Below are 24,143 nucleotides of genomic sequence, written 5' to 3'. Positions count from 1 at the left end.
GTGTGTAGATGTGAGGAAGGGTTCAATCCATATGAGGCAAGTGTAGCAGCACAGAGCCTGTATAAAGGCCCCTAGCAACATGATTAGGTTTTACCAAGGCAGCTACGGAGGGATTCTATACAAAACCACTGCTGTCTTTATGTGGCTAAGCATACAGTATTGGTAGGGGCTAAGAGAGAAATACTGGCATCTGGATACAAGTGATATTTGTGGGTTCACTCTAATCCCTTCTCATCCTCACATTTCCACCCCAAACTCTTCGTCACTAAAACATGCTACGTTCTATAGAAAGTTCAATAAAGAGGGACAGGTAGAACAAACTAAGATCTGCCTTAGTGTGAGTCCATCATTCGGTCAACAAGAAAACCCCAGTGTTTTTGAGAAAATGATAATATAGAGAGGGGAGGAAGGAGAGAACTACCTATTTTGCCTTGAGCTCTTTGGAGGAAAGGTGGCATTTAGAATAAATAATAAGAACAGCAACAGCTTACTTAATGTTTACTGTTTAGCTACTTAACACCTGACTACTGCATATTTTTCCCAGGTTTTATTGAAAAAAAAGAACTTTACACTTCAGTGCAAAAAAACCCCTATTCTGTTAAATCAAAATGAAGGACATTAGGATTAGTTTCCACAAACTTTACTCATTTTCAGCTACATTCACAGTTCTATAAGAAGAGTTTCAAAAGGTGGAAAATGGAATCAGATATTTTCAACAGGAAAGACTGTTTATCTCAGCAGGTTGTAAAAGATTTGCCAGCCCAAGCATCATGTCATAGCACAACGGATGGCACAACGGGATCTTCCTTAAGTCTGGGTTGGGTAAGCAGCACAAACAACCCCTTTCCTGCACAGTTTACATCCTTGAATACGTCCAGCACACTGGAAAGAGACGTTGGCCTACCTGGTGACCTAGGCCACCTTCAAACCTTTCAGGATGCCAAGCCATTCAGTTACACAGCCAGCTCTATTCTTTTTCCTCACTTATTACCACCAACTCAGGCAGGAACAGTCCCTGCTGGTAAAACCAGTGAAACCCTGGGAATCCCAAATGCTGCCGCTGCTACTTCTCCTCCTCTGATAACTCAAGATGCTATATGCTGTCAAAACGAGAAACAGGTGAGGTTGCGTTCCATTTAAACTAAGTTAACATTATTACAATCCAAACCCTCTAATTCTGTACACCCTGCTGAATACTGCACTAGTGTCTATTCAAAACAAAGGGTGCCTCCAGACTGTCACTATTTTACAGGAGGAATTAAAGCGCACACTGGAACTTTAGGTTTTCCACAGTTAAAGTGTATTAAAGCACCCTGTTATTCTAGTACAACAAATCCACTTTTAAAAATAATTATAAAATGGACATTTTGTGGTTAAGAAAGTGATTGGGAAATGGACTGAAAAATGTGAGATGATTGAATGATTAATGGGACAGCATGTAAACACCCCACAAACAAATGAGGATGAAAGTTTGTTGCTGTCCAACTGCACTGTAAACAAATCAGAATGAATGCCCTATATAAGGACATATTCTAACAGCCATGTAAGTTTTGTGCAGGCAAATTATGATGAATGCTAAATAAATGGATAACCTGGACTTCAACTACCATCAGCCCCACCCAGTAATGATTAAGGATAATGTGAGAGGTAGTTGTTTATTCCTCCCTGTGGCATTCGTACGGAGCCCCTGGTCGTCTCACGGACTATTGACCCATACACCACTAATCCACTGCCACCAACCAGGTCCTCCCCGGTAAAATCACTTCAGCCTCAGTCAGGTTCTCAATTAATAGAGAAGAGTGTATTTTATTTCAGTCACAAATAAACTTTTACGACATTCCAAATGTTGTTACTCTTTACTTTCTTAGTCTTATTTTCCTCTCTCTATCTCTTCTACCTCCCCTCACTCAAGAACCCACTGCCCTAACTGTCTCTCTATTACCAACTGCCTACCAACTGCTTCTCCAACTGCCATTCCCAACCAGCCAACCCACTAAAACCAACCAACTACCCACCAACAACTCCCAACAACAACAACTAACTCAAACCTCGGGCTAAGCCCTTTTATACAGAGGGAGGCTCCGCTTCTGGCTTTCCTATTGGTCTATATTTTTAACCCTATCTTTCCCACCTGTTCAAACATTTTCTAAATGAATGGGCAAATGCCACACTCCCTTAAAGATATAATCTGCATTTAACAACAAAGAACCCTACTGTATCAGGCCACAAGCCTGTTGGGTCCAGGATCCTGTTCCCACAGTGGCCAATGAGATGCCTATGGGAAATAGGCTAGCCTTACCTGAATGAAACTGCATTCTCCCCCCTTGTGATTCCCAGTAACTGATATTCAGAGGCATACTGCTGCCCAACAGTGAAACTAGAACTCCTTCTTCTTTGGTGATCACTCACAGCTGAGAAGATTGTCTTCCATGAACACAGTCTTAACAGTGAGTCTGTAAGTGACTGTGGAGGCCATTTCTGGATCCACATGTTCTTCCACAGCGGGGAAATAGGTTTCCAGACGGGAGTTGATCACGGTGAGGGTTTGCCAAATGTGCCTTCCTCTTAGCACGTTTCTCCTTTTCGTCCTGAGTTTAAGCATCTTCAAAGTCCATGGTAAAAGCTATTCTCTAACTGGAACGCTCGCAGGCCAGTGTTTCCCAATTGTCAGTGTTTATATTACATTTTTTTAGATTTGCCTTGAGAGAGTCTTATAGCTGCATCCTCCATGAATTTATTTAATTCTCCAAATTGGTGGCCATCGCTGTGGGAGTGAATCCTGTAGTTTTAACTATGTGCTGTTTGAAGAAATACTTTCATTTCTGTCCTGACCATTTATTCCTTGACTATTCATTACTTGGAAGCAAGTCCCACTGTACTCAGTGCGATTTACTCTCAGATGTGCATAGGATTGTAGTTCATGACTAATTTAAGCCCAGTTGCAGAGATGAGGAAGCTGTGGACCTCCATTGGTTGTTGACCTACAACTCCCATAATCCCTAACCATTGGCCGTGCTGGGGCAGATGGGAGTTGGAGCCCAACAATCTGGAGGGCCACAGGTTCCCCATCCTTGTCCTACTGCTTTTAAGGGTTAAATTAGACAATTTTTCATTTTATTTTCTTCTTTCAGAGTCCAGGGCAGCAGGAACAGCTCATAATGCACCAGATGGAGCACCTTCAACAGCTAGTAGCTGAGCAGCAGAAAATAATTTCATTCTTTAATTCAGGTACTGCAAGGAATGTCAGATTCCTGCCTTTTTCATCAGTGTGTTATATCTTCCAGTATAATTTAAGGAGGCTATAAAAAGAAACACAGCTCTTTGGGTCATCTTGACCCAAGGTGTTGGTTTTTTAAACACATTTCAAAAGAGCAGGGTGGATGCAAGAAATTACAGTGGATTTCAGGAGGATTGGGTAAGCGGGACATTCTAATGACGTCACACACAAAACATCATTTTCTGTTGATAAATGATAGACACAGATGGAATAAGGGGCATCTAGACAGGTGTTTATTGTAGGATGATAATAATAATAATAATAATAATAATAATAATAAATTTTATTTATATCCCGCCCTCCCCAGCCAAAGCCGGGCTCAGAGCAGCTAACAACAGGGAAATAGGAAATAAATGGGAGATAGACATCAAGGACCACACTAATTTTTGCTCCTTGCTTTGTTTCTTTATCCAGGCTTTTCAGCTTCTGTTGGCATTCCTCCTCATCTTCTTGCTATGATCCCATCCCTTCCAGGAGTCCCAGCCGCTTTATTCCCTGTCCAATTCCCTTTGGAGAATTCTTTGCAAGCTCAGAATAATGGAAGCTCACAAACCAGTCCCTTAATAATAAAGCCTACTTTGCAGCAACTTGCCACAGAAACCTCAGCAAACAGCAACTTCTTAGAAGTTTCAAGGGAGCACCATGAACCTCATGAAAAAGGTGATGAGCTAAAGTAAAATAACCAAAGTAAAGCTGCAAGCACCTAGCAATGGTTTGAACAGAAGAAAGAAACACAGAATGAATGATTTTTTGTTTTTATATTCTCAGTCCGTCTCTCTCTCTCTCTCTCTCTCTCTCTCTCTCTCTCACACACACACACACACACACACACACACACAAAAGCCCATAAAACATAAGTTGGAGTGAATCAGACTAGGAAAGATTTGTAGACATGCAATTGAATCTATGTGTCTAAGTTCTAATTTGAGCATGAACCATTGAATGTGGACCAGAGAGGTTCCCTCCAAATTACAGAGTGAACCAAAATTGTCCACCAGCCCTAGTTGGGAGTAAAAAGTAAAAGTAAAGGACCCCTGGATGGTTAAGTCCATTCAAAGGCGACTATGGGGTTGTGGCGCTCATCTCGCTTGAAGGCTGAGAGAGCCAGTGTTTGTCCACAGAGAGCTTTCTGAGTCATGTGGCCAGCAGGACTAAACCGCTTCTGGTGCGACAGAACACCGCAACGGAAACCAGAGCGCACGGAAACACCGTTTACCTTCCTGCCACAGCAGTACCTATATTTCTACTTGCACTGGTGTGCTTTTGAACTGCTAGGTTGGCGGGAGATGGGACAGAGCAACAGGAACTCACTCCGTTGCGGGGATTCAAACCACCAACCTTCCGATTGGCAAGCCCAAGAGGCTCAGTGGTTTAGACTACAGCGCCACCCGCGTCCCGCAGTTGGGAGTAGGGATGGTGGAGTAGCCTAACAAGAGCAGAAATGGCTGGTGTTCATTTATTTGTGGACAAATCTATCCAGTGTCTACCATAGGTATTCACTGTTATTTTTGTCTACATATGAAGTGTAATTAATGATCCCCCTCCTCATTTCCACTGTGTTTCCTTTGCACTGAAAGAATGGTATGGTATAACATCATGTAATCATGACATGACATGACATTCCGCCACAATGCACAGTACACAACTAGTGTAGCTCTTGCCAGAAGCTAACCTGCAGTGCAGTGGAAACAGTGCTGCATGCGATGAACCTGGGTTGGAATGGAAACTGATGCTTTCTTACATCCCTTAAATGCGAGTTCTGCATTTTTTTGTGTGTGTGTGTAGAGGGGAGTCAGCACTCTATCACTGAAGCTACCTGGGCCTCAAATGACAATGCTAGATCCAGGAGCCACTCCCCCAAACAATCTGCATCTTATCCAGATTCAGTCTCAGTTTATTTAGAGAAACAAATATGAAAAGGTTCCCTGGGACATTGTTACCAGTTTCCCCTCCTTCTCCCTTCCCCTGTTCAAGAGACCTAATTAATGTAGTAAAAGCCTTTATTCTTTTCATTCTTTCCTGATATTTAGAAGCAAGTCTGCCAGGTGGAGAACCTTGGCTTGAAACTTCGCCACCTGTTACAGAACAAAGAGGGGAGCAACAGTTAGAGGAAAATGCTTGTCTTTCCCCCTTTGGATTAAGAATGAACATGAAAACACGGAATGTAGATGACAGGTGAGGGAAAAATCTAATATTATAAAACTCTTAAAACATTAAAAAATTCTAAAACTGTTAACAACATTTACAACTGGTGGAAGGTTTGGTGCAAATGTTAAGTGGGGAAAGCAGCACATTTTATTTATCCCCTTTTTGTATAGGATAGGGATGGGAAAACTTTTCTCTCAGGAGCCAAAGTCCCATGGGGTGGAGGGGCGAGGAGTCAATCAGGGGCCACAGAAAAGTAAAAAGTTCCTGAAGTGAGTTTTGAAAATGTGTATTGAGTGGCCGATTGCTGACCCAGTCCAGGTTTCCACCACTGAAAGCATGTACAGTGGTACCTTGGGTTAAGAACTTAATTCGTTCTGGAGGTCCGTTCTTAACTTGAAACTGTTCTTAACCTGAGGTACCACCTTAGCTAATGGGGCCTCCCGGTGCCGCCGTGCGATTTCTGTTCTCATCCTGAAGCAAAGTTCTTAACCTGAGGTACTATTTCTGGGTTAGCAGAGTCTGTAGCCTGAAGCGTCTATAACCTGAGGTACCACTGTATCACATCAGCAGACAACTGGTGCTGATCTGTACTTTCCCACCTGAGAAGGGAGAGGTTTGAATGTGCAGATTGGCCCAGCTGTCTCCCAATCTGGTTTGTACTTTCAAAGCTCTCTAAACCTTTAAAGACCCACACTTTAAAAGCAGTCCAGATGAAATTCAGTACTGGGTGAGATCCAGCCCATGGACCATAGGTTCCTCACCCCTCATATAGGAGGGATCCCTTGATAATCTTTACAACATCCATATTCAATACTGTCTAGAGATGGAAGCATTTTTACATGAACAGCATTATTTCAAGCTTAAAATTAAGAAACTAGCATAAAATCAGTCCACGGACATAGACAGCTGCCGTATACTTCTTCAGACTCTTGGTCCATCTAGCTTAGTATGGTCTACAGAGAGTAGCAGTGGCTTTCTATGATTTTTGGCAGGTTCTCCTTCTGCATTCAAAGCAGATGTTTTACTGCTGAGCTGTGGCCCTTTCCCCATGAGGGTGTTGATAAATGGGAGCTAATTAGACTTGACACAGTGAGGAAATTTCTGAACCTCTTGAGGGGGGGGGGGACGCAATGGTAGGATATCCATTGCCATTTCTCTTATTAGTATTCTGCCATTTCCCCTACCAAGTTTGAAGCAGCATAACATGCCTCAGCCACCATTCGTTGTCATGGAAAATGGCTGCAGAATATATATGTTCAAATCTGCTTTATTATTTCCCTAGACCAATCAGACCTGGAATTGGAGTGAGGCGGAAGACGTTTGAGGAATTTGTTGAGGAGCAACTTAAAGTCGATTCTCAACAAGCAGAGAAGCAGCAACAGGTACCAGAGCATAAGTTGTGTTAATACAATGTTAGTTATGCTGCTAAAACCCTATGGTTCTGCATGATTTTGAAACCCATTTGGCGTGATTCATACTTTGAACAGGGGTTTCATTGCTCTCTTCTGTGAGCAGGAACATGCCTGCCATTCTTTATTGAGGACTTCTCATATATAAACAACACCTATTGGTCCATAGAAGAAAATTGGAAGCTCCTATGTTTGTAGGGCTTTGGATTATACACTCTGGTGTTTAGATGTAAGATTTGAGACACCTAGGACCAGTGTGTGTGTGAGAGAGTCATTCCTTGGGACAGGCATCAAACGAGCTGGCCGTGAGGTCAGGAGAACACCAGGTTGCCTGCAGTGGCCTGGGATGCATAGTGACTTGTGGGAAACCACCACCATCTTGAGGTGAAGGACCACTAACACTGCAGCCTATTAAAAATCCCCAATAAAATCAAGAGGAGGCTAACCATTGTCTTTGGAGCCAGAATTCTTCTCTTCAGAAACTTTGGAAATTCATACCCACACTCTTTGAGATTGCTTGTTTTTAATGGGATTCATTATTTATTAGAAATGATGAGATATCCCACCACATTTTAATGTCACTGCCTTCCTTACAGAACTTCCGTGAGACTAAAGCCACTGCTCAGAAGTCATTTCTGAAACGTGGGGAAGGGACTGCAAGGCTTGAAAAAAAGAGAAACAGTGTTGGCAAGGAACCAGCCAGATTTCCTAGACGCATTAGCTTTGATTGTCAAAATAAATTCTCATGGCCCGCTCAATGGGATGCAGAAGAACTATTGGGGAAACACCCACAATTGAAAAGGCAGGTCACTAGCCCCACCGTGCTGATCATGGATGATGAAAACACACATTGTTTCACTTTTAAGGGTGATGTAAAAGGCCTGCTTCATAACTGCGAGCGAAGGTCAGATGAAATAAAAGACAGCAGCGAATCAGGTGGTTGTGATAGCAAAGGGATGGTAAATGGAGAAGTATCTGGCGTACCACCTCAGTTTGACAGGTCCAAATGTTCACAGGAATGTCATGAACAAATAATTGACATTAAAGCAAAGGTGACTGAAAAAAATGAAACCTCAAGTCTTGGGTCTCAAGATCATTTGGTTAGGGTTGACAAGAGATCCCTGGATTTTAAGGTTCCAATGTGGCTTATGGAGAACATAGAAGACAGTGTATCACAGGTGGTAGGAAGGTCCATGGATGCTTTACCAGATGTCCCTGAGCTTCATAACTTAGAAAGCAACCAAGACAATCAAGAGGAGCAGAGCTCTGGACTTCAAGTTGCACAAAGCATGACTCAGATTAGACAATGTGAAAATGAGTATTGTATTGCTGAGGGGAAAAGCCCAGAGGGCCAAGTGGAAGTCAACCCTGGGTTTAAGAAAGTCAATGATCAAATAATAAAAGTTACACCTAAATCAGATAGAAGATGTGTCACCACAATGGCTAATTTCCAAAAGAACAGCAATGCAGGTGCTGCTAATGCACGGGAAGGAAAACCCCTCTCTAGTGATTCACTCTGCACATCTACTGATAGTGAAGATGAACCTAAATCTCATTGCTCTCAGTACGCAATAAGGCCTAGTAACCATAGAGCAGCTAACATTGGCAAGAACATGGATCTTTCTGATGCTGACTATGCCACTGATGAACCCAGTGAAGCTGATGATTACTCACTGAAAAACCATAGAAAATTGCCTGCCAGTAAGTTTGGTGTCCAGGAGCCAGCAGGTCAACAGGAGGCCACTCTTATCACAAGTAGTAGTAGCAGCAGCAGCAGCAGCAGCAACAATGAATCTGGTGTTGACGATGGCAGCCTGAAATTTGGAAAGACTCTCTCCCCGCTTAGAAGATCTTCCTGCCACCCCTCAAAAACTAGAAGAGGAGGAAGGAAGTCTAAAACACAGAGCAATGGTGTTGCCAGCAATTGCAATTCAGAGTACAATTTGCAACCTCCTTCCTTGACAAGTGATCTTGTGGCCAACCTTTTCCCTGCTTTCAAAAGCAAAGCAAAAGTGGATGATAAAAGAGCTACTCCAGGTAAGACATTTTAAAATGACAAGTGGTTTTTATTTAATATCCAGAAAATTCAGCTTGCATTCAGCAAGCTCAGATAAATGGTGCAGTAGAAAAGCTTTGTTGAAGACACCTCCGTTATCAAATTCAACCAAAATGGTTACACAGACTGACTTGACTCTTTGTGCTTTAACACATGTTAACATAAATCTCTTTGTAGAGCAAGTGCAGAAAAGGCACACTGATAAGTTAGAATGTGAACCAGAAGTTCAGGTGCATCAGAGAGAAACTTCTCTCCTAGCTCAGATGAAAGAAGAACAAGCAAAAGCCATGGACTTTCTTAGGTAAGGAAATTGTTTGTGGTTATTTTCCTATAGGAATTCAAATGCCATCCTTCCCGTGGGTAGCTCTTGTGCAGTCCCTTTGTATCTGAGGCAAAGAACTACATCATTATCTTTATTTCAAGCATTGCTATTTTAGGTTTCCAAACTTTGCCGTCTAGTCTTAGAAGCTTCTGAAATTATAAGTTGTTTCAGTGTCACCTGTACACTGATATAAACCAGCCTGCAACTGAGTGCGCAGATGGCGTTATCAAGCCAAATCAGGGAAAGACCTTTCACAAGCCAAACAAAATGTCATAGAATAGTGCAAAAGTTCCAAGTTCTACTAAACTAGGCTTGCCAGATTTCAAAAAATCCTGACACCCGCAAAGTTATTGAGCTTTATTTGGAAGACACCACAAAATTTGAGAAGGACATGAGGGTAACAGCACTCCATTCCAGCCTTGTGGTCCAGTACAGATAGATTTCTTCAAGACTATGACATACCTGATTTTAATATTCCCCCTATTTTTAAAAAAATGCCCAAGGCTCAGATCTGTGAAAACAAACCCTTGAGTTCCTGTACATGTGATACCCTGGTCTTTTACATCACGCCTTTGTTTCTTTTTCAACAGAAGACAAATAAATCAATTTGAGGCCAAGAGGTCGCAGAAGTTGCATTCCCTGGAACAGTGCAAGACTGAGGAAGCCTTGAAATTGCAGAAAGAAAAGGCAGAATTTGAGAAGCATACGACAGTAGGTAAAGGAGAATCAGGGGAAATACAAGTAAGTTGTATATTGCACAATGATGCTTTTTGCATCATAGAAACCTCAAAATTAAGTGCAGTATTGTCTATACTGGCAGTGGCTTTCCAGGATTTCAGACAGGGCTTCCCCCAAGCCCTACCTGTAAATGCTAGGAAGTGAACCTGTTCTGTTTTGTACACAAAGGAGATGCTCTACTACTGAGCTACTTCCCCATAATTGAATCTAATTTCCTCTTTTAAATGAGCATTTAGAACAGCTGTCCGTAGGCCTGGCCTCCTTTAGTTTGGTGTATCAGAACACTTCCTCTTACTGGAGCTGGAAAAATGGTCAGGGCTGCATTGCAATTTAACAGGGGAGCTTACTTGCAAGGGCAGGGGAAAGGAGGACTTGTTCTTGTACCTAGGAGATTTTCCTATTGCCGTTAAGTTGACTAATGACTTCCCCTCTCTCTGTCCTGCTCTTTGTCTTGTCCTTCATCAACTCTTTTCATCTCTACCTCCTACACAGGGAAAGACGGCCTTTAGCATTCAGGAGCAGTCTCTTTCAGACCACTGCTAGTCCCTACGTTTCTGTTTCCTGGCTTGTCAGTTCCTCTCGTACATGAACCTGTTTTATCACTACCCTGGACTTGGTCCTTTCAAGATTTACCTCCCAAGTCCTTAGGTTACAAATGGTGCTTACACCCTGCCTCGCTTTGGCACACATCTCCACCATACCCCCAAATTACATGAGAATAGACTTATGTTCCCTCAGCTGCACTTTCAGGAGCTTAAATTCAGAATGCAGCTAATCATATGCAACAGAACAGTTTCATATTACCTGTTGGGCTAGCTCAGTAGAACACGAGACTCTTAGGGTTGTTGGTTCAAGCCCAACGTTGGGCAAAAGATTCCTCCATTGCAGGGGGTTGGACAAGATGACCCCCATTGTGCCTTCTGTGATCTATTCCTGTCCCTAAAGTGGATGTGGCTCTCCTCCTAAAAACCCTGCTTGAGTTGAGTCAGAAGATCCAGCCTTGGCTGACAATTGCCCACAGTGGTGCAATTGGGTATTAACCACATGTAGGTTAGCTTCCTAGCAGTAGTACTCATGTGGGGTTTAGTGAAATAAGGAGAGGGCCTGATGCCACTCATGTTGCAACACAGAAATGGCAACACACCTTTCCCTGGAAAACCAACAACCCTGTTTTCCTAATGACAGATGTTAAAGCAGCAAATAGCAGGGCTGCAGGAGGAGTTCAGAAGGAATGAGACCCGCTGGCACTCTGCCCATGGCGAGCTGAGAAGTCAGGTCGAAGCACTGACCAAGCAGAACCTGGAGCTTCAAGACGAGCTCAGGGTCTCTGAGCATCAGAAGATGGAAAGCGAAAGGAAACATGGAGCTGTGGATTTGATTGGCAGAAACAGAGAAACGCCGGTAGGATACGCAGACCTCCTGTTTGTGTTTGGCTTCTTGGCTTGCTTTGTTGGGAATGGGCTGTGGCTGTTTTGATGTAGCCATGCTCATTGTTAAAAGATCCACTGATGGGGAAAGGATTACGGCTCCTTGGATGTTGCTTCTTATTCTAGAGCAGGCTTCAGAACTCTTCCCGAATGGATGGGGGGAAGCTGGCACCTTCTCTCTTCCTTTCCCCACTAGCAGATCTTTTCACAGGTAGGCAATGGGTCCTCTGAGAAGCGACAGGCTAGAGTTGGAGCCCATCCTCAACTAGCACATCTGTTTTGAGTAGGAAACTACAGGGAGGAGCAGTCTCGTGAGAGTTGCCGTCCTTTTTCCAGGAAGAATGTGGCTGGCCTGCAAGAAGCCTCAATTTTGTCTGCTCTTTAAATTAGACATATAGACAAGTCTGGCCCAGAACATTTTGGCACCTAATTGTATTCCTTGGAGGACACATCTGCTGCCCCTGTGGCTCTTGCCACCTGAGGCTGTTGCCCCCCCTTGCCTCATAGGTGCGCTGGCTCTGTTTATAGAGAATGGCTGCTGAACCTACTGGGCACATGAGACATTCTTTGCTGCTACTACATTATAATTTCTTTTTCAGGTCTCAGCAGCTGTTTTGAGAGGGACACCACCTGAAGGAACCCTGGTAGAGAAACTGTCGCAAAATAGCCACAAGAGCCCAGACGATAAGCTTATGGGAAGGAAAATAGTACCGCCAGATGAATTGGCCCCTAGAGATTCACTGGTAAGATATTTTGATCCTTCCCCAGTCCCCATATAGCCTTATACTGCTTCTAGCATACATACAGTCAGTGTACAGCTGGTGTGTTTTAATGAACATAACAATATAACATCTGCAATAAAATTATATCTATAAAACAAAAACAAAATTATATCTATAAAACAAAAACAGGATGCAGTCATGCTTCAATAAATCAGATTAGTCCATCAATGGAGAATTCCTTGAGCATCCCCAATTGCTGTAAAAATTACATCCAGATAATGAAGCACATTTGAAAGTATTATGGAAATGTTAACAATTATTGGTATTATTAAATACTGGGGAAACATGTTAAATCTTCAGTTTTTAAGTATTCCTAGTGGCATGCTCACAAATAAGACAGCAAAGGCACCATGCAATGATTTTAAAAAAGCATTTAATCTCTTCTAGGCAACAAGGAGGGTTCTGCAAAGGTCTGAGTCACTGAAATCTGCAGCAGGAGAACAAAGAGTGAAGAGCCCATGTAAAACAGTTCATAACAGAAGTGCTACACCCATAAGCCAGAGCACCTCTCATCAAACACTGTTTGGACTACAGAAAGTAATGCACATACTTTGAATTTATTGAGGAAATTTATAAAAATGCTTATGTTGAAAAAGAAACCTCTGAGCAGTGTACAATAAATAAAGTTTTAAAATAGCATGAAATGCCGTGCAACCGATTACACAGTAACCATGTCACAACAGTTGCTGATATTAACAATCTAGGAATGTCTGAGTACAAGCTGCCTTGTACTGAGTTAGACCATTGGTCCATCTACTTTAGTGTTGTCTACAGAGACTGGCAGCGTTGATTTGTTATTATTATTTCTGGAAAAACACTGCAAATTGCAAAGCAGGAGGCTATGAAGATTATTGCCTACTGCCTCTTCCTCTTACAAAAGGTTTTTTCTTTATTGGCATATAATTAAACTAGCCTGCTACGTATATATAAACCTATAGTCGACCCATTTAAATAAAAGATAAATTAGTTAGGCATTATTTGAATGCATTTATTCTAATCATGGCTAAGCCTGCCTCCTTTTCCAGTGAATTTGTTCTGCCAAAGGACTGTTTTGGGAGCCTCTTTGGCTGAAGGGTTCAAATGCTCTAAATAAGTAAATCACCGCAAGACCTACAACATGTGGCCCAGTGACATCCAAATCTAAACATTTTGGAACATATCTTCAAGCTGGTGTCTTTATAAACCACACAATACTCTTTTCTCCAAGAGCCATGGCATTTCCTGCTGCTTTTGGCTCAGCTCCACATCACTACAGTGAGGAGCCTGCCTGTTCAATCACTTCAAGTGCGTAGGAGCACTGTGTACCTTCATTTAAAGGCTTCCTCTTCATTGTATAGGCTTTGCCTCAGTTGTGTCACAGTCAGCAGCACAGTTATGGAAGGAAGACACCCGTGTCTGAATCAGAACCAAGAGTACTTACCAGCCCAGCTCTGCATGTGAAAGGTAAAATATGTTCAAATGGTTGTGTACTTCCGAGTTCCTATTGGGATAGCTCAGTCGGTAGAGCATGAGACTCTTAATCTCAGGGTTATGGGTTCAAGCCCCATGGTGGGCAAAAGATTCCTGAACTACAGTGGGTTGGACTAGATGACCCTCTCATGGTCCCTTCCAATTCTATGATTCTGTGTTGTTCAAACATGTCCCTTTTGCTGGCCAAGGACGACAACAGTATCAATGTTTTGGAGTCCGAATACAGGACTTGAAATATCGGTGCTTTCATATGTGGCTGTTGACAGTTCTTAATATGTAAATATTTTAATCCCACTAGGCACGTTCTCTTCCACTTCAGGTAGTTCAGAAGACACAGCATTTTTAAATAGTCAAAGCAATGACAGTTTAAGCACCACATCCTTGAGTAGTGTGGGAATACAGGTATGTTTATGCATAAGCCTTGAGCATATTTTACAGCAAGCCTAAAAACCTACTCTGATAAGAGTCTCTGGGGCAGTGGCGTAGCTTGGTGGGGGGCACAGGGGCAGTTGCCACAGTCGTTTCTGTCACTGAGCTCTGATTAAAAATGGCTTCTCCATACGAACCAAGAAGTGACCTCGCCAGACAACAGAACAACTCTTCTTTTCTTATCTCTGTGGCTGCAATCTCCTAGGTGACACAAACCCCATTAGGCTGTTAAACATGCATGTGCAACCTGCCCATTTCCCTCCACCCACCCATGCCCTCCATACCGCCCCAGGTTCTGGTAACCGATGCTACGCCACTGCTATGGGGGAAAGGGGTGGGGAAAACAGGGTTCTTTTATTGATCAGTTAAACCATATGGCATTAAATATAGCAGATTCCTTTAAACATATGGCTTAAGTGGTTTCAGATGATTACTGACAGGTAACAATTTTTACAGGTGAAAGAGAATCCTAGCCATAAAAGGGTTCAGAGATCCAATAAATCTTCTGAGCAGGTGGTTTCTATGTCCACCTCCAGGAAAAACAGCATTGCCTCAAATGGCAGGAATACACCTGTGGAAAATCTTCCTATTTTTGTGGAGACTAAAAATAAGGTTTGGTCTTCTGGGTGTCTGAATTTCTCTTTGTATGTCTATGTTTCTGTATCAGTCGTGTTTCTTTCTTGTTCTGTCATGCAACCAAGTGCTAAGATAACATTCGATTCTGTTAGCCGGAGATAGCTCTGTTAGACTTACACCAGGTTTATCTATGTGTTGTTTTATGGTTTTTATATTGTTTTTCATTATTTGTTTTAATTAGCTATCTTGGGCATCACAGTTGGAAATGTTATATATTGGGGGGGGGGATCCCTAACACCCTCTTCTTGAATAAAATACTGTGCCACTCCCCCTCTTATGTGGGATTTTATAGATCATGCCACTCTGTGCAGAAAAATACATGCAATTAAAAATCATGTTTGATTGTTGATAGGCTTCTCCTCTCAAATCAATACTGTCCAGAAGAGCATCACTATATACTGAAATAAAGGAGGATGGGGAAGTGAAAGAAATAATAGAGTACCCCGATGGAAAGGTAAGAAATATTATCTAAGTATAAAAGCAGTAGAAATACTAAGTGACAGAAGTAGTGGGGTGTGTGGCCTTGGAGCATGGCCCTAGAGCAACTCTCCCCACATTGGTAGCACTGTGACTTACCTGGACAGGGCTGGGGCAGGGCAGAAGCAAGGTGGGGGCTATGCGGTGCACTGCCAGGACCCCTGCTGCCAATCCAGAAATTGCACTGGTGTACCTGCACAGCCCTGACTTTGCTGCTTAGGCAGCAGTGACTCCAGTGTTAGGAGGGTGGCTCCACCCCACCCCACATGCTGCTACTACAGAGGTAGCATAATATTTGAAAACGTCATTTACTGCTTCTGTCGCACTTTTCCTTCCAAAAGGAAGACCAAAGCGAATCACCATGAGCAACTTAATTAACACAGAACATCAGAGCAACCAATGGAACTAAACCCAGTGTATGTGAAAATGTAAAACAAGTCAAAGCCACATTCATGTCCAAGCAGTAATACAATGAACCTGTGAAATACAGAGCAATTCATTCAGTTACAGTGGTACCTCGGGTTAAGAACTTAATTCGTTCCGGAGGTCCGTTCTTAACCTGAAACTGTTCTTAACCTGAAGCACCACTTTAGCTAATGGGGCCTCCTGCTGCTGCCGCGCCACCGCCACACAATTTCTGTTCTCATCCTGAAGCAAAGTTCTTAACCCGAGGTACTATTTCTGGGTTAGTGGAGTCTGTAACCTGAAGCGTATGTAACCTGAAGCGTATGTAACCCGAGGTACCACTGTACAGGGAGATATGGCCCATCATGGCCCCCACGTCGCCTCCGGACGATCCATCGATCTCCCGTAGATACAGTATCAGCAATTAGCGACACGAGCTCCAGAAATAGCTTGCCACATTCCAGAGCTTATGCACGCTCTATCAGCAGAATTCACACAGCGAAAGATGCACGCAGGAGAGCATTATTTAGAAGTTTATTCAGCGTTGGTCAGAACAAAGGAAAAAGATGACTGCCTGCTTGCGTGTTCAGGCACAGAGAGAGAGAGACAACAGCTCTATCAAAACAGAAACATCCTGTGAACAGGAAATACGCAGACGCCTGCTCCCTTTTAAGGTGGAACGGAAATATCCTAACATGTACAAGGGTCTTCTAGCCTTCATATCCTCACACTTAGCTTCATTTTGTACAATGATGGGAGCTGCTTCTTTGTGGGATGGCTCCATGCCACTTGGGAGGGCATCTGAATATTCTTACAACCTTGCGCCCCAGATTTCTGCACCTTTATGTTGGCAGATGCTTTACAGAATTACAAAAGGACAGCGAATTTGGAAGGCAGTGTATGTTCTCTCACTGGACTGGTGGAGGGATCTCTAAACCATGGTTAAGAGATCGGGAGTGGACTATAGGATCCCATTCTTCCCATCCTCTCTTCTCTTGTCCTCGATCACTGACATTAACCAGAGTTAATATTGTTGAAAACTCCTTCGGCTAGTATCTGCAACCAGGGTTTGAAGCTGATTTGCAAACCCTACCCCCAAGGCAAATCTTATTAGTGTTGGTGCCAATGTAGTGTTGAACTGCTTTTTGATGTGTGTGCATAAACCCTGCCTTGCTCCAAATGCCTCTCCTCACAGTTGGCTCCATTGATTTAATATGCCTTTCACCTGCAAACCACCCGGGGAAGCTTCCTCTTGTACACAGTCTTCACTGGAGGTTGTGTTGGAGTGCAAGGCAGCTGGTTCTGTGTGGCACACACATCACCAGGGCTGTGTTCCCCATCTGCTCATCGAGGGGTCTTGGCTGATTTCCCAGGAGCTCTTTGCATGAAATGAAGCTAACTTCCTGCAGAGCTGGCATGCATGCAATGGGGGTCACGTTACATGAAAATAAAAGTGCTGCAAGCATATGTCTCTGCCATATGGTAATTCATTAAAGCACAATTTGGAGCACCCTGTGCAGCACCAGAGGTCTCCGGGGGAATGCAGATTATGCTGACTTGCCGGATAGAATTTTTAATGCCATTTGTGCCGGTCATAGATCTCAAATCAGCCAAAGTGAATGGCAAGGGTGTGTTTCCCATACCCTGAAGCTTTTTAAAGAAACCAGGTGGCTGTTTTTGGCACTTCTTCTGAAAGGCCTAGGACACTTTTGGGACAACTCAACTTTTCTTTTGATCCTTGTCCCCCCCCCAAAAAGCCCCCAAAACAACAGAACAAAATTCTAACAACTTCCCCAGTGTCCTTGCTTTGCATTCCCCATTTATAACTGTACAGTGGTACCTCGGGTTAAGAACTTAATTCGTTCTGGAGGTCCCTTCTTAACCTGAAATGGTTTTTAACCTGAGGTACCACTTTAGCTAATGGGGCCTCCCACTGCAGCTGCCACTGCGATTTCTGTTCTTATCCTGAAGCAAAGTTCTTAACCAGAGGTACTATTTCTGGGTTAGCAGAGTCTGTAACCTGAAGCGTCTGTAACCCGAAGTACCACTGTACAGGAAGGAGCCAGAGTGCCTGTTTGCAAGTAGAGACATTGCAGCCTCTTACTTCAAATGACACGTAAACTGCTGATAAACTCAACCTTGTGCTTGTGCTGATATTTGCACGCAGGTGGCGCTGTGGGTTAAAGCCTCAGCGCCTAGGGCTTGCCGATCGAAAGGTCGGCGGTTCGAATCCCTGCGGCGGGGTGCGCTCCCGCTGCTCGGTCCCAGCGCCTGCCAACCTAGCAGTTCGAAAGCACCTCCGGGTGCAAGTAGATAAATAGGGACCGCTTACCAGCGGGAAGGTAAACGGCGTTTCCGTGTGCGGCTCTGGCTCGCCAGAGCAGCGATGTCACGCTGGCCACGTGACCCGGAAGTGTCTCCGGACAGCGCTGGCCCCCGGCCTCTTAAGTGAGATGGGCGCACAACCCCAGAGTCTGTCAAGACTGGCCCGTATGGGCAGGGGTACCTTTACCTTTACCTTTATTTGCATATGTGCAAAGAGCCATACAGGAATGAAGCAGGACAGGAGAGCAATGTTGTGGGGGAAGCAGAAGCGAAACTCAAACATGACAAGAACAGTGGCCACCTTAGATGCAATCATAGAGTTGGAAATGACACTGAGGGTCATCTAGTCCAACCCCTGCATTTCAGGAATCACATCTAAATAATTTCTGACAGACGAGCAACCAACCACTGTTTAAAAACCGTCCATGAAGGAGAGTCCTCATGAGGGACTCTGTTCCACTGCTGAAGAGCTCTTAGCATCAGAAAGTTCTTCCTAAAGTTTAGTCAGAATCTCCTTTATTGTATTTAGAATCCATTGGTTCAGGTCCTACCCTCTGCAGCAGCAGCAGAATACAAGTTTGCTCCGTCTTCTGTGGAATTATGGTTTTAGAGCATAGCTACACCACAAACTTAACTGTTTCCTCCAACCCTCCCCCTACAAATTCTAAGGATTGTAGTAGCTGGTGAGGATGTGAAGAATTCTCTGTTTGAGATTCCATGCTCTTGACACAAAGTAGTTTCCAGATTTCACTGTGAGTAGGGAACGACTGTTAAACTAGTTTAAGACAGGTGCAGTTTATGGGTGGTGCCATGGGAATTTGACCAGGGCTTCTTGCATAGGCTAACACCCCTTCTCAAATTCTTGTGAAAAGGCCTCCCTGGAAGATGGGCCTCTCATATTTCCCCCAGTGAAGCCACTGCCAACACAGTGCAACTGCCAGCCTCTTCCCCCAAACCAGGAATTATGAGTGGTGCTGGCAGCGTGTTTACATTTTACAAAGAATCAAGAGGAAAGAGGAGAGGACTGTTTCATCTTGGATGGGAACTGTCTCTGCTGCCTGCTATTCTTTTCTGACTCCCCATTGTGAACTTTCCTACTTGGGAATAGGTAGAGGGGGAAAGTTCGCTCTGGACAAAAGAAATAAATTGGCTCCTTTTAGCTTTCTTTCAGATGCCGGCACACAGGCCCTTGAGGGTTTCTGAGCATTCAGGTGGAACACTGGATGACCCCTGGTCTGCTCGCTCACCTCTGATGCAGCTCTGCCCTTCTGAATTAACCTGGTGAAACATGTTAAAATTGGTATTCTGGGCTGAAGCTTATTAAAAGTCACAGAAGTTTAAATATCTAATATAATAAAGCACAGTGGTCCATTTAGATGATTCAGAGTCTTCTTCAGTTCAAGTATTCCAGTTTCACTACAGGGGGGTGGGTTGTGGGGGGAAGAGAGGGAAGAAAGAGAATGTGAATATACACCAACCCTGCACATCTGGTCTTTGTTTTAAAGGTGAAACAACTGTTTACTGATGGGCGCAGGATTACTAAATATCCAAACGGGACAAAAATGGAGATTAGCACAGATAAAAGAACAACTGTTGTTACTTTTTACAATGGAGATATTAAGAAGATCTTGCCAGATCAGAGAGTGGTGTGTATATTTATTTTATTTTGCTTTGAAGGAGGACATTAAACTGTGATTACAAAGATGGACCTCCGTTCTAATTGTCTTAATTTCCAAGAAGGGGAAATAAATATTTAGCTGAGCTCTGACCTGAGCTTAAACAATCCTTTATAAGCAAGTTAGCAAGTCTCCACATTTGTTGTGCTGAAAGAAATCTGTGCCAGAGCAACTTAATGGTTGAATTCTGTGATGTATAAATTATGCAAATGCTTACTTTGCAAATCCTAACTTTGCATAATTTATTTCACTTCTGCCAGTCTTGGGAAGAGTTGTTCATGCCACTGAATCTCTTCCTTCTGGAAATCCTGTACAGCAGTTCCACCCTCCTGGCTTCTGAGAATGCTTAACAGTTTGTTTAAAAGCAGTAACAAAGTCACTGTGGTGGCACCCATATTCTCTCTCCGCCTTCCTGAGCAGTTTTCCACCTCAAAATAAGTCAACAAACCTTTGAAGGTGTTATTGCATATACTTTAAGCAATACAAAGCTAGACGACTCACCAGAGATGAGAGGGAGGGGCAAAAGTGAAGATTAAATCAGCATTGGACATGGAACTATGATCTATTCCACACAACCAGTTTATTGAGCATTCATCTTGATTTATTTGCAGAATGTTTGTGGGGAGGTTAGATGATGTCAGCTGTTTACTGAACATTCATTCTGATTTGTTTGTGAATTTGCATCGACAATTGTTATTCTACACTTTCCAATGCATTTTCCTATTGTTTTCCTTATTTATTATTATGCAGATTTATTATTATGCAGAGACACAAACAACCAGAACCGTTTTCCCAAATGGATTGGAAGTGCTGCAGTTTCCTAATAATCAGATTGGTAATGTCAATTTACTATTAATTTAAAACTGATTTTAAAGGCAATGTTTACAAAACAGATATGCATATCAGATAATAAATTTTCTATCTATTTTTGCCTTTAAGGGTGATCAATTTTAAAATGATGTCAGAACTTATATATAATAAATAAATGAATTCATATTGCATGTCGTTCAGAAATTCAGTTTGCACACTGAGGTGGGACCCAACAGGCCTGTGCAGAAATCCCTGCTGAATTGTGAAGCATCCTGAGTGGCAAATTTCAGGTTGCTTCAGACATGCCAGATATCTGCATTTGAGGCACATCCACATAAGAAATAACATGCAATCTGTGTGTAGGTCATTACATGCAGTGTATGCATGTGTGTCAATGTATCAGTGAGTGCCAGTGTGGTGTAGTGGTTAAGAGCAGTAGACTCGAAATTTGGGGAACCGGGTTCGCGTCCCTGCACCTCTACATGCAGCTGCTGGGTGACCTTGGGCTAGTCACACTTCTTGAAGTCTCTCAGCCCCACTCACAGAGTGTTTGTTGTGGGGGAGGAAGGGAAAGGAGAATGTTAGCTGCTTTGAGACTCCTTCGGGTAGTGATAAAGCAGGATATCAAATCCAAACTCTTCTTATCAGGCATGGTGTACCCACACTGGGAAGGTAAGCTCACACATGTTTCAAATGAGACTTTTTAACAATGTCCTGTTCCACAGAAAAGTACCACCCCGACGGTACTGAAGAAATCGTGTTTCCAGACCAGACGGTGAAACGCCGCTATGATGGAGGTATGGTGGAAGAAACTGTTTTCCCAGACGGTACAGTTGTGAAAGTGGAAAAGTAAGTAATAAAGTAATAAAGTACTCAGGAATTGGAAAGGGGGTACTATTCAATAGAAGTGCCATTTCAGCACATTGGATAATTTTGTAGAGCTCTGCAAGGCAAAATTGTTGCAAGGGATTGTGCTTTGCTAGGATTCTGTCCTCCCATTTACATAAATACAAGCAGAACCAAAGGTTTTTTAAAAAACGAGAATAACAACTGTCAGTTACATAATCAACACTGCCTCTGTGTTTTCTGCATTCATTTCCCTCTGACCTCATTGCTTAAAAAATCTGGATACACTTTGTGTATCCAATGACTTGTGGTCCACGATTGTGCTGTAATACATTTCTTTGTCTTTTGAGAATTACAATCAAAGTTGAGGTTGAATGCAACAGGAAATGTTTGTCATAATCTTAAAAAGAAACATTTGTATTTGGTACCCCCATAACTATGTCCCCCAATGGGGCCAGGGAACATAGAGCCAGTGCTAACCCAAATGGGCCCTATCAGTGGAATCCATTAGTCTGTCTGCCCTGACTCCTTGTGTTGATTGTCCGTACTGAGGTACAAAGGATATTAACATATTTGATCTCAGAATTTGCACTGCCATATTACAAGGAAATTTTTGGGCAGCAAAATCATATTGGCCCCTTTGCCAGGAACCAATAAAGCTAAGCAGTTGTCTGCCCTGGTCCTCATTACAATAAGACACATTACTCCAAACTATAAATTGCTCTAGATCTGCAGGTTTATAGAGCACATGCCTTGTGCTGTTGTGTGTTTCCCCCTGCCCCTAGCATCCAGCTCTAGCTATTCCCAGAGACAGCATACTAGGCTTGATGGGCAACTGGGCTGACTTGCTACGTTTGTTCTTATGTGTAAAATGTAAAGTCTGTTGGCATGAACAGGGTTCCCATGGGTATGCATGCTCTGAAGTGGACTGTTTTATTTTATTGCTTTACAGAAGTGGAGTTAAAACCATCCAGTTCCATAACGGGCAAAAGGAGATTCATATGGCACAGTCTACGAGAAGGGAATACCCTGATGGGACTGTCAAGACTGTCTATGCAAATGGCCAGCAGGAAACCAAGTATTCTTCAGGACGTGTTCGAATCAAAGATGAGAAGGAAATCATCATCCTGGATAAGGAGTAACTTGTGTTCCCTGGATGGTGGTCTTAGCATTTCATTATGTTCTCTTATGTCGTGTTTCATGATGTTATGTTATAGTTTATTTTTTATTCCATCTTTTGGCCAGAAAGGTCTATGAAGTGTCTCACAAAAATACAAATACAGTTGTACCTTGGTTCTTGAACGCCTTGGTACTCGTATGTTTTGGGTCCCGGACGCCACAAAACCGGAAGTTAGTGTTCCAGTTTGTGAACTTTTTTGGAAGCTGAACATCCGACGTGGCTTCCAATTAAGTGCAGGAAGCTCCTGCAGCCAATTGGAAGCTGTGCCTTGGTTTTCGAAAGTTTTTGGAAGTCAAACGGACTTCCGGAATGGATTATGTTTGAGAACCAAGGTTTGACTGTACACCATTTGAGCAATACAGTAAAATATAACTGACAATTACTGCTGCTGAAAACAGTAACACATCAGTAATGTCTTCTAAACAGCCAGACAGATTTGCTGCATCCAAATAGCTTTTAATTTTTTACTTCCTTCTGTCATAAGAATGAAGTAAAGAAAGGAGTATGGACCCCACCTGGAGATCAAAAGCCTGGGAGCTACCATGGAGAAGACCAAATATCACATCTCCATCAGCTTAGCCTCAAACAAGAATAACCTAAGAAGAGCCCTGCTGGATCAGCCCAAGAGCCACCTTGTCCAGGGTGTGGGGTTTGTGCTGCACTTACCTTACTTTTGTGATGGCCAAAAGCTTTACAGTGTCCTTTTTGTTTGTTCTACAAATCAACTCTCCAGGAGTCTGCAACCTGCAGCCTTCCCAGATGCCTGTGCTTACTGAAAGCCTTGTAACATCCCTGGCTGGGCTTTCCTGAAAGCACCAGAAGCTGGGAAGGCTGCCTAATGTGAGTTTGACCACTTCCAACTGAAGTATTTTTATTTTTAATGAAATAAGTGTTGCTGTTGTTTTATAACCAGCGACTTCCCTTAAAAACAAAACCATCAAGTGCCCTGATCTCAGGCTCCTAATAATAATCCTGATTGGCTTCCCACACTTCACGTAAAAGCCTGGGAATGGCAGCATGTGGCAGCTAGGGAGACTGCAGAGTGCTGGACAAAATTAAAGAAACACACACAACTTTGGCCACCTTGCAAAGGTGTGGCAAGCTCAGCCTTGCACTCACCAAGATTATAAAGAAACTCTAATGTGTCCTGTAAATGAGGCAGCTAAAATGTGTGCCTCAGTTTTGAGAAACTCCAGTGCTAAATTTCCATAGCCTCAGGTCTGATGGAAAAGGAAGGGAGAACTGGGTATCATTGGCATATTGATTGGACTGCACTCAGACGCTACAGATGATCCCACAGTTTCATGGAGATGCACGGGGAGGGGATAAGATCCCTGTGAGATGCTGTGTGTCAAAGGCCAATGAGTGTAATGTTTAATTCCCCAGCAATATCTTCTGGGGTCTACCATTTGGGGAGGACCAACGCCAGTATAAAACTCTGTCACTCGGCCCTAACACAGTAGTGTGGTTCAGAATGATATCATAAGCTGCTGAACTAATGAACTTGTATTGTACTTTTGTGTGTGTGCTTAATTTGGTGTGCATTGCTGTAATATTTTATTATGATCTGGCAGTTTGTATAAATAAACAAACAAAATCAATCTACCAAGGCCACCAAAAAACAGTTTCTGTCCCAGATCTAAGCCATAATCCTAACTGAAACGAGTCTATACAATTTGTCTCATCCACTTTGCCCCCCCCCCCGAAGTCACCACTTTGCCCTCCCCGCC

General features: G+C 43.1%; 1 protein-coding gene across 3 annotated transcripts; it reads left to right on the top strand.

The window, feature by feature from the left end:
* On the top strand, positions 1-24,018 carry LOC307213430 (uncharacterized protein). Of its 3 annotated transcripts, none has more exons than XM_079971322.1 (19): positions 1-1,119; positions 3,132-3,228; positions 3,692-3,937; positions 5,308-5,452; positions 6,708-6,807; positions 7,431-8,871; positions 9,068-9,191; positions 9,803-9,953; positions 11,136-11,351; positions 11,977-12,120; positions 12,547-12,696; positions 13,497-13,602; positions 13,928-14,031; positions 14,515-14,670; positions 15,047-15,148; positions 19,407-19,547; positions 20,328-20,412; positions 21,113-21,236; positions 22,186-24,018. In XM_079971322.1, the coding sequence occupies exons 1-19, from the start codon at positions 697-699 to the stop codon at positions 22,373-22,375; spliced, it is 4,245 nt and encodes a 1,414-aa protein (XP_079827448.1). In that variant the 5' UTR covers positions 1-696; the 3' UTR covers positions 22,376-24,018. The 3 variants fall into 3 exon arrangements, with proteins under 3 accessions (XP_079827448.1, XP_079827450.1, XP_079827449.1); XM_079971324.1 differs by lacking the exon at positions 1-1,119 and adding an exon at positions 2,420-2,537; XM_079971323.1 differs by lacking the exon at positions 1-1,119 and adding an exon at positions 2,530-2,616.
* Positions 24,019-24,143: the final 125 nt, after the last annotated feature.

The sequence above is a fragment of the Podarcis cretensis genome (assembly GCF_951804945.1).
Source record: "Podarcis cretensis genome assembly, chromosome: 3".
Lineage (NCBI taxonomy): Eukaryota > Metazoa > Chordata > Lepidosauria > Squamata > Lacertidae > Podarcis > Podarcis cretensis.
This window is presented reverse-complemented; position numbering and strand designations above follow the sequence as displayed.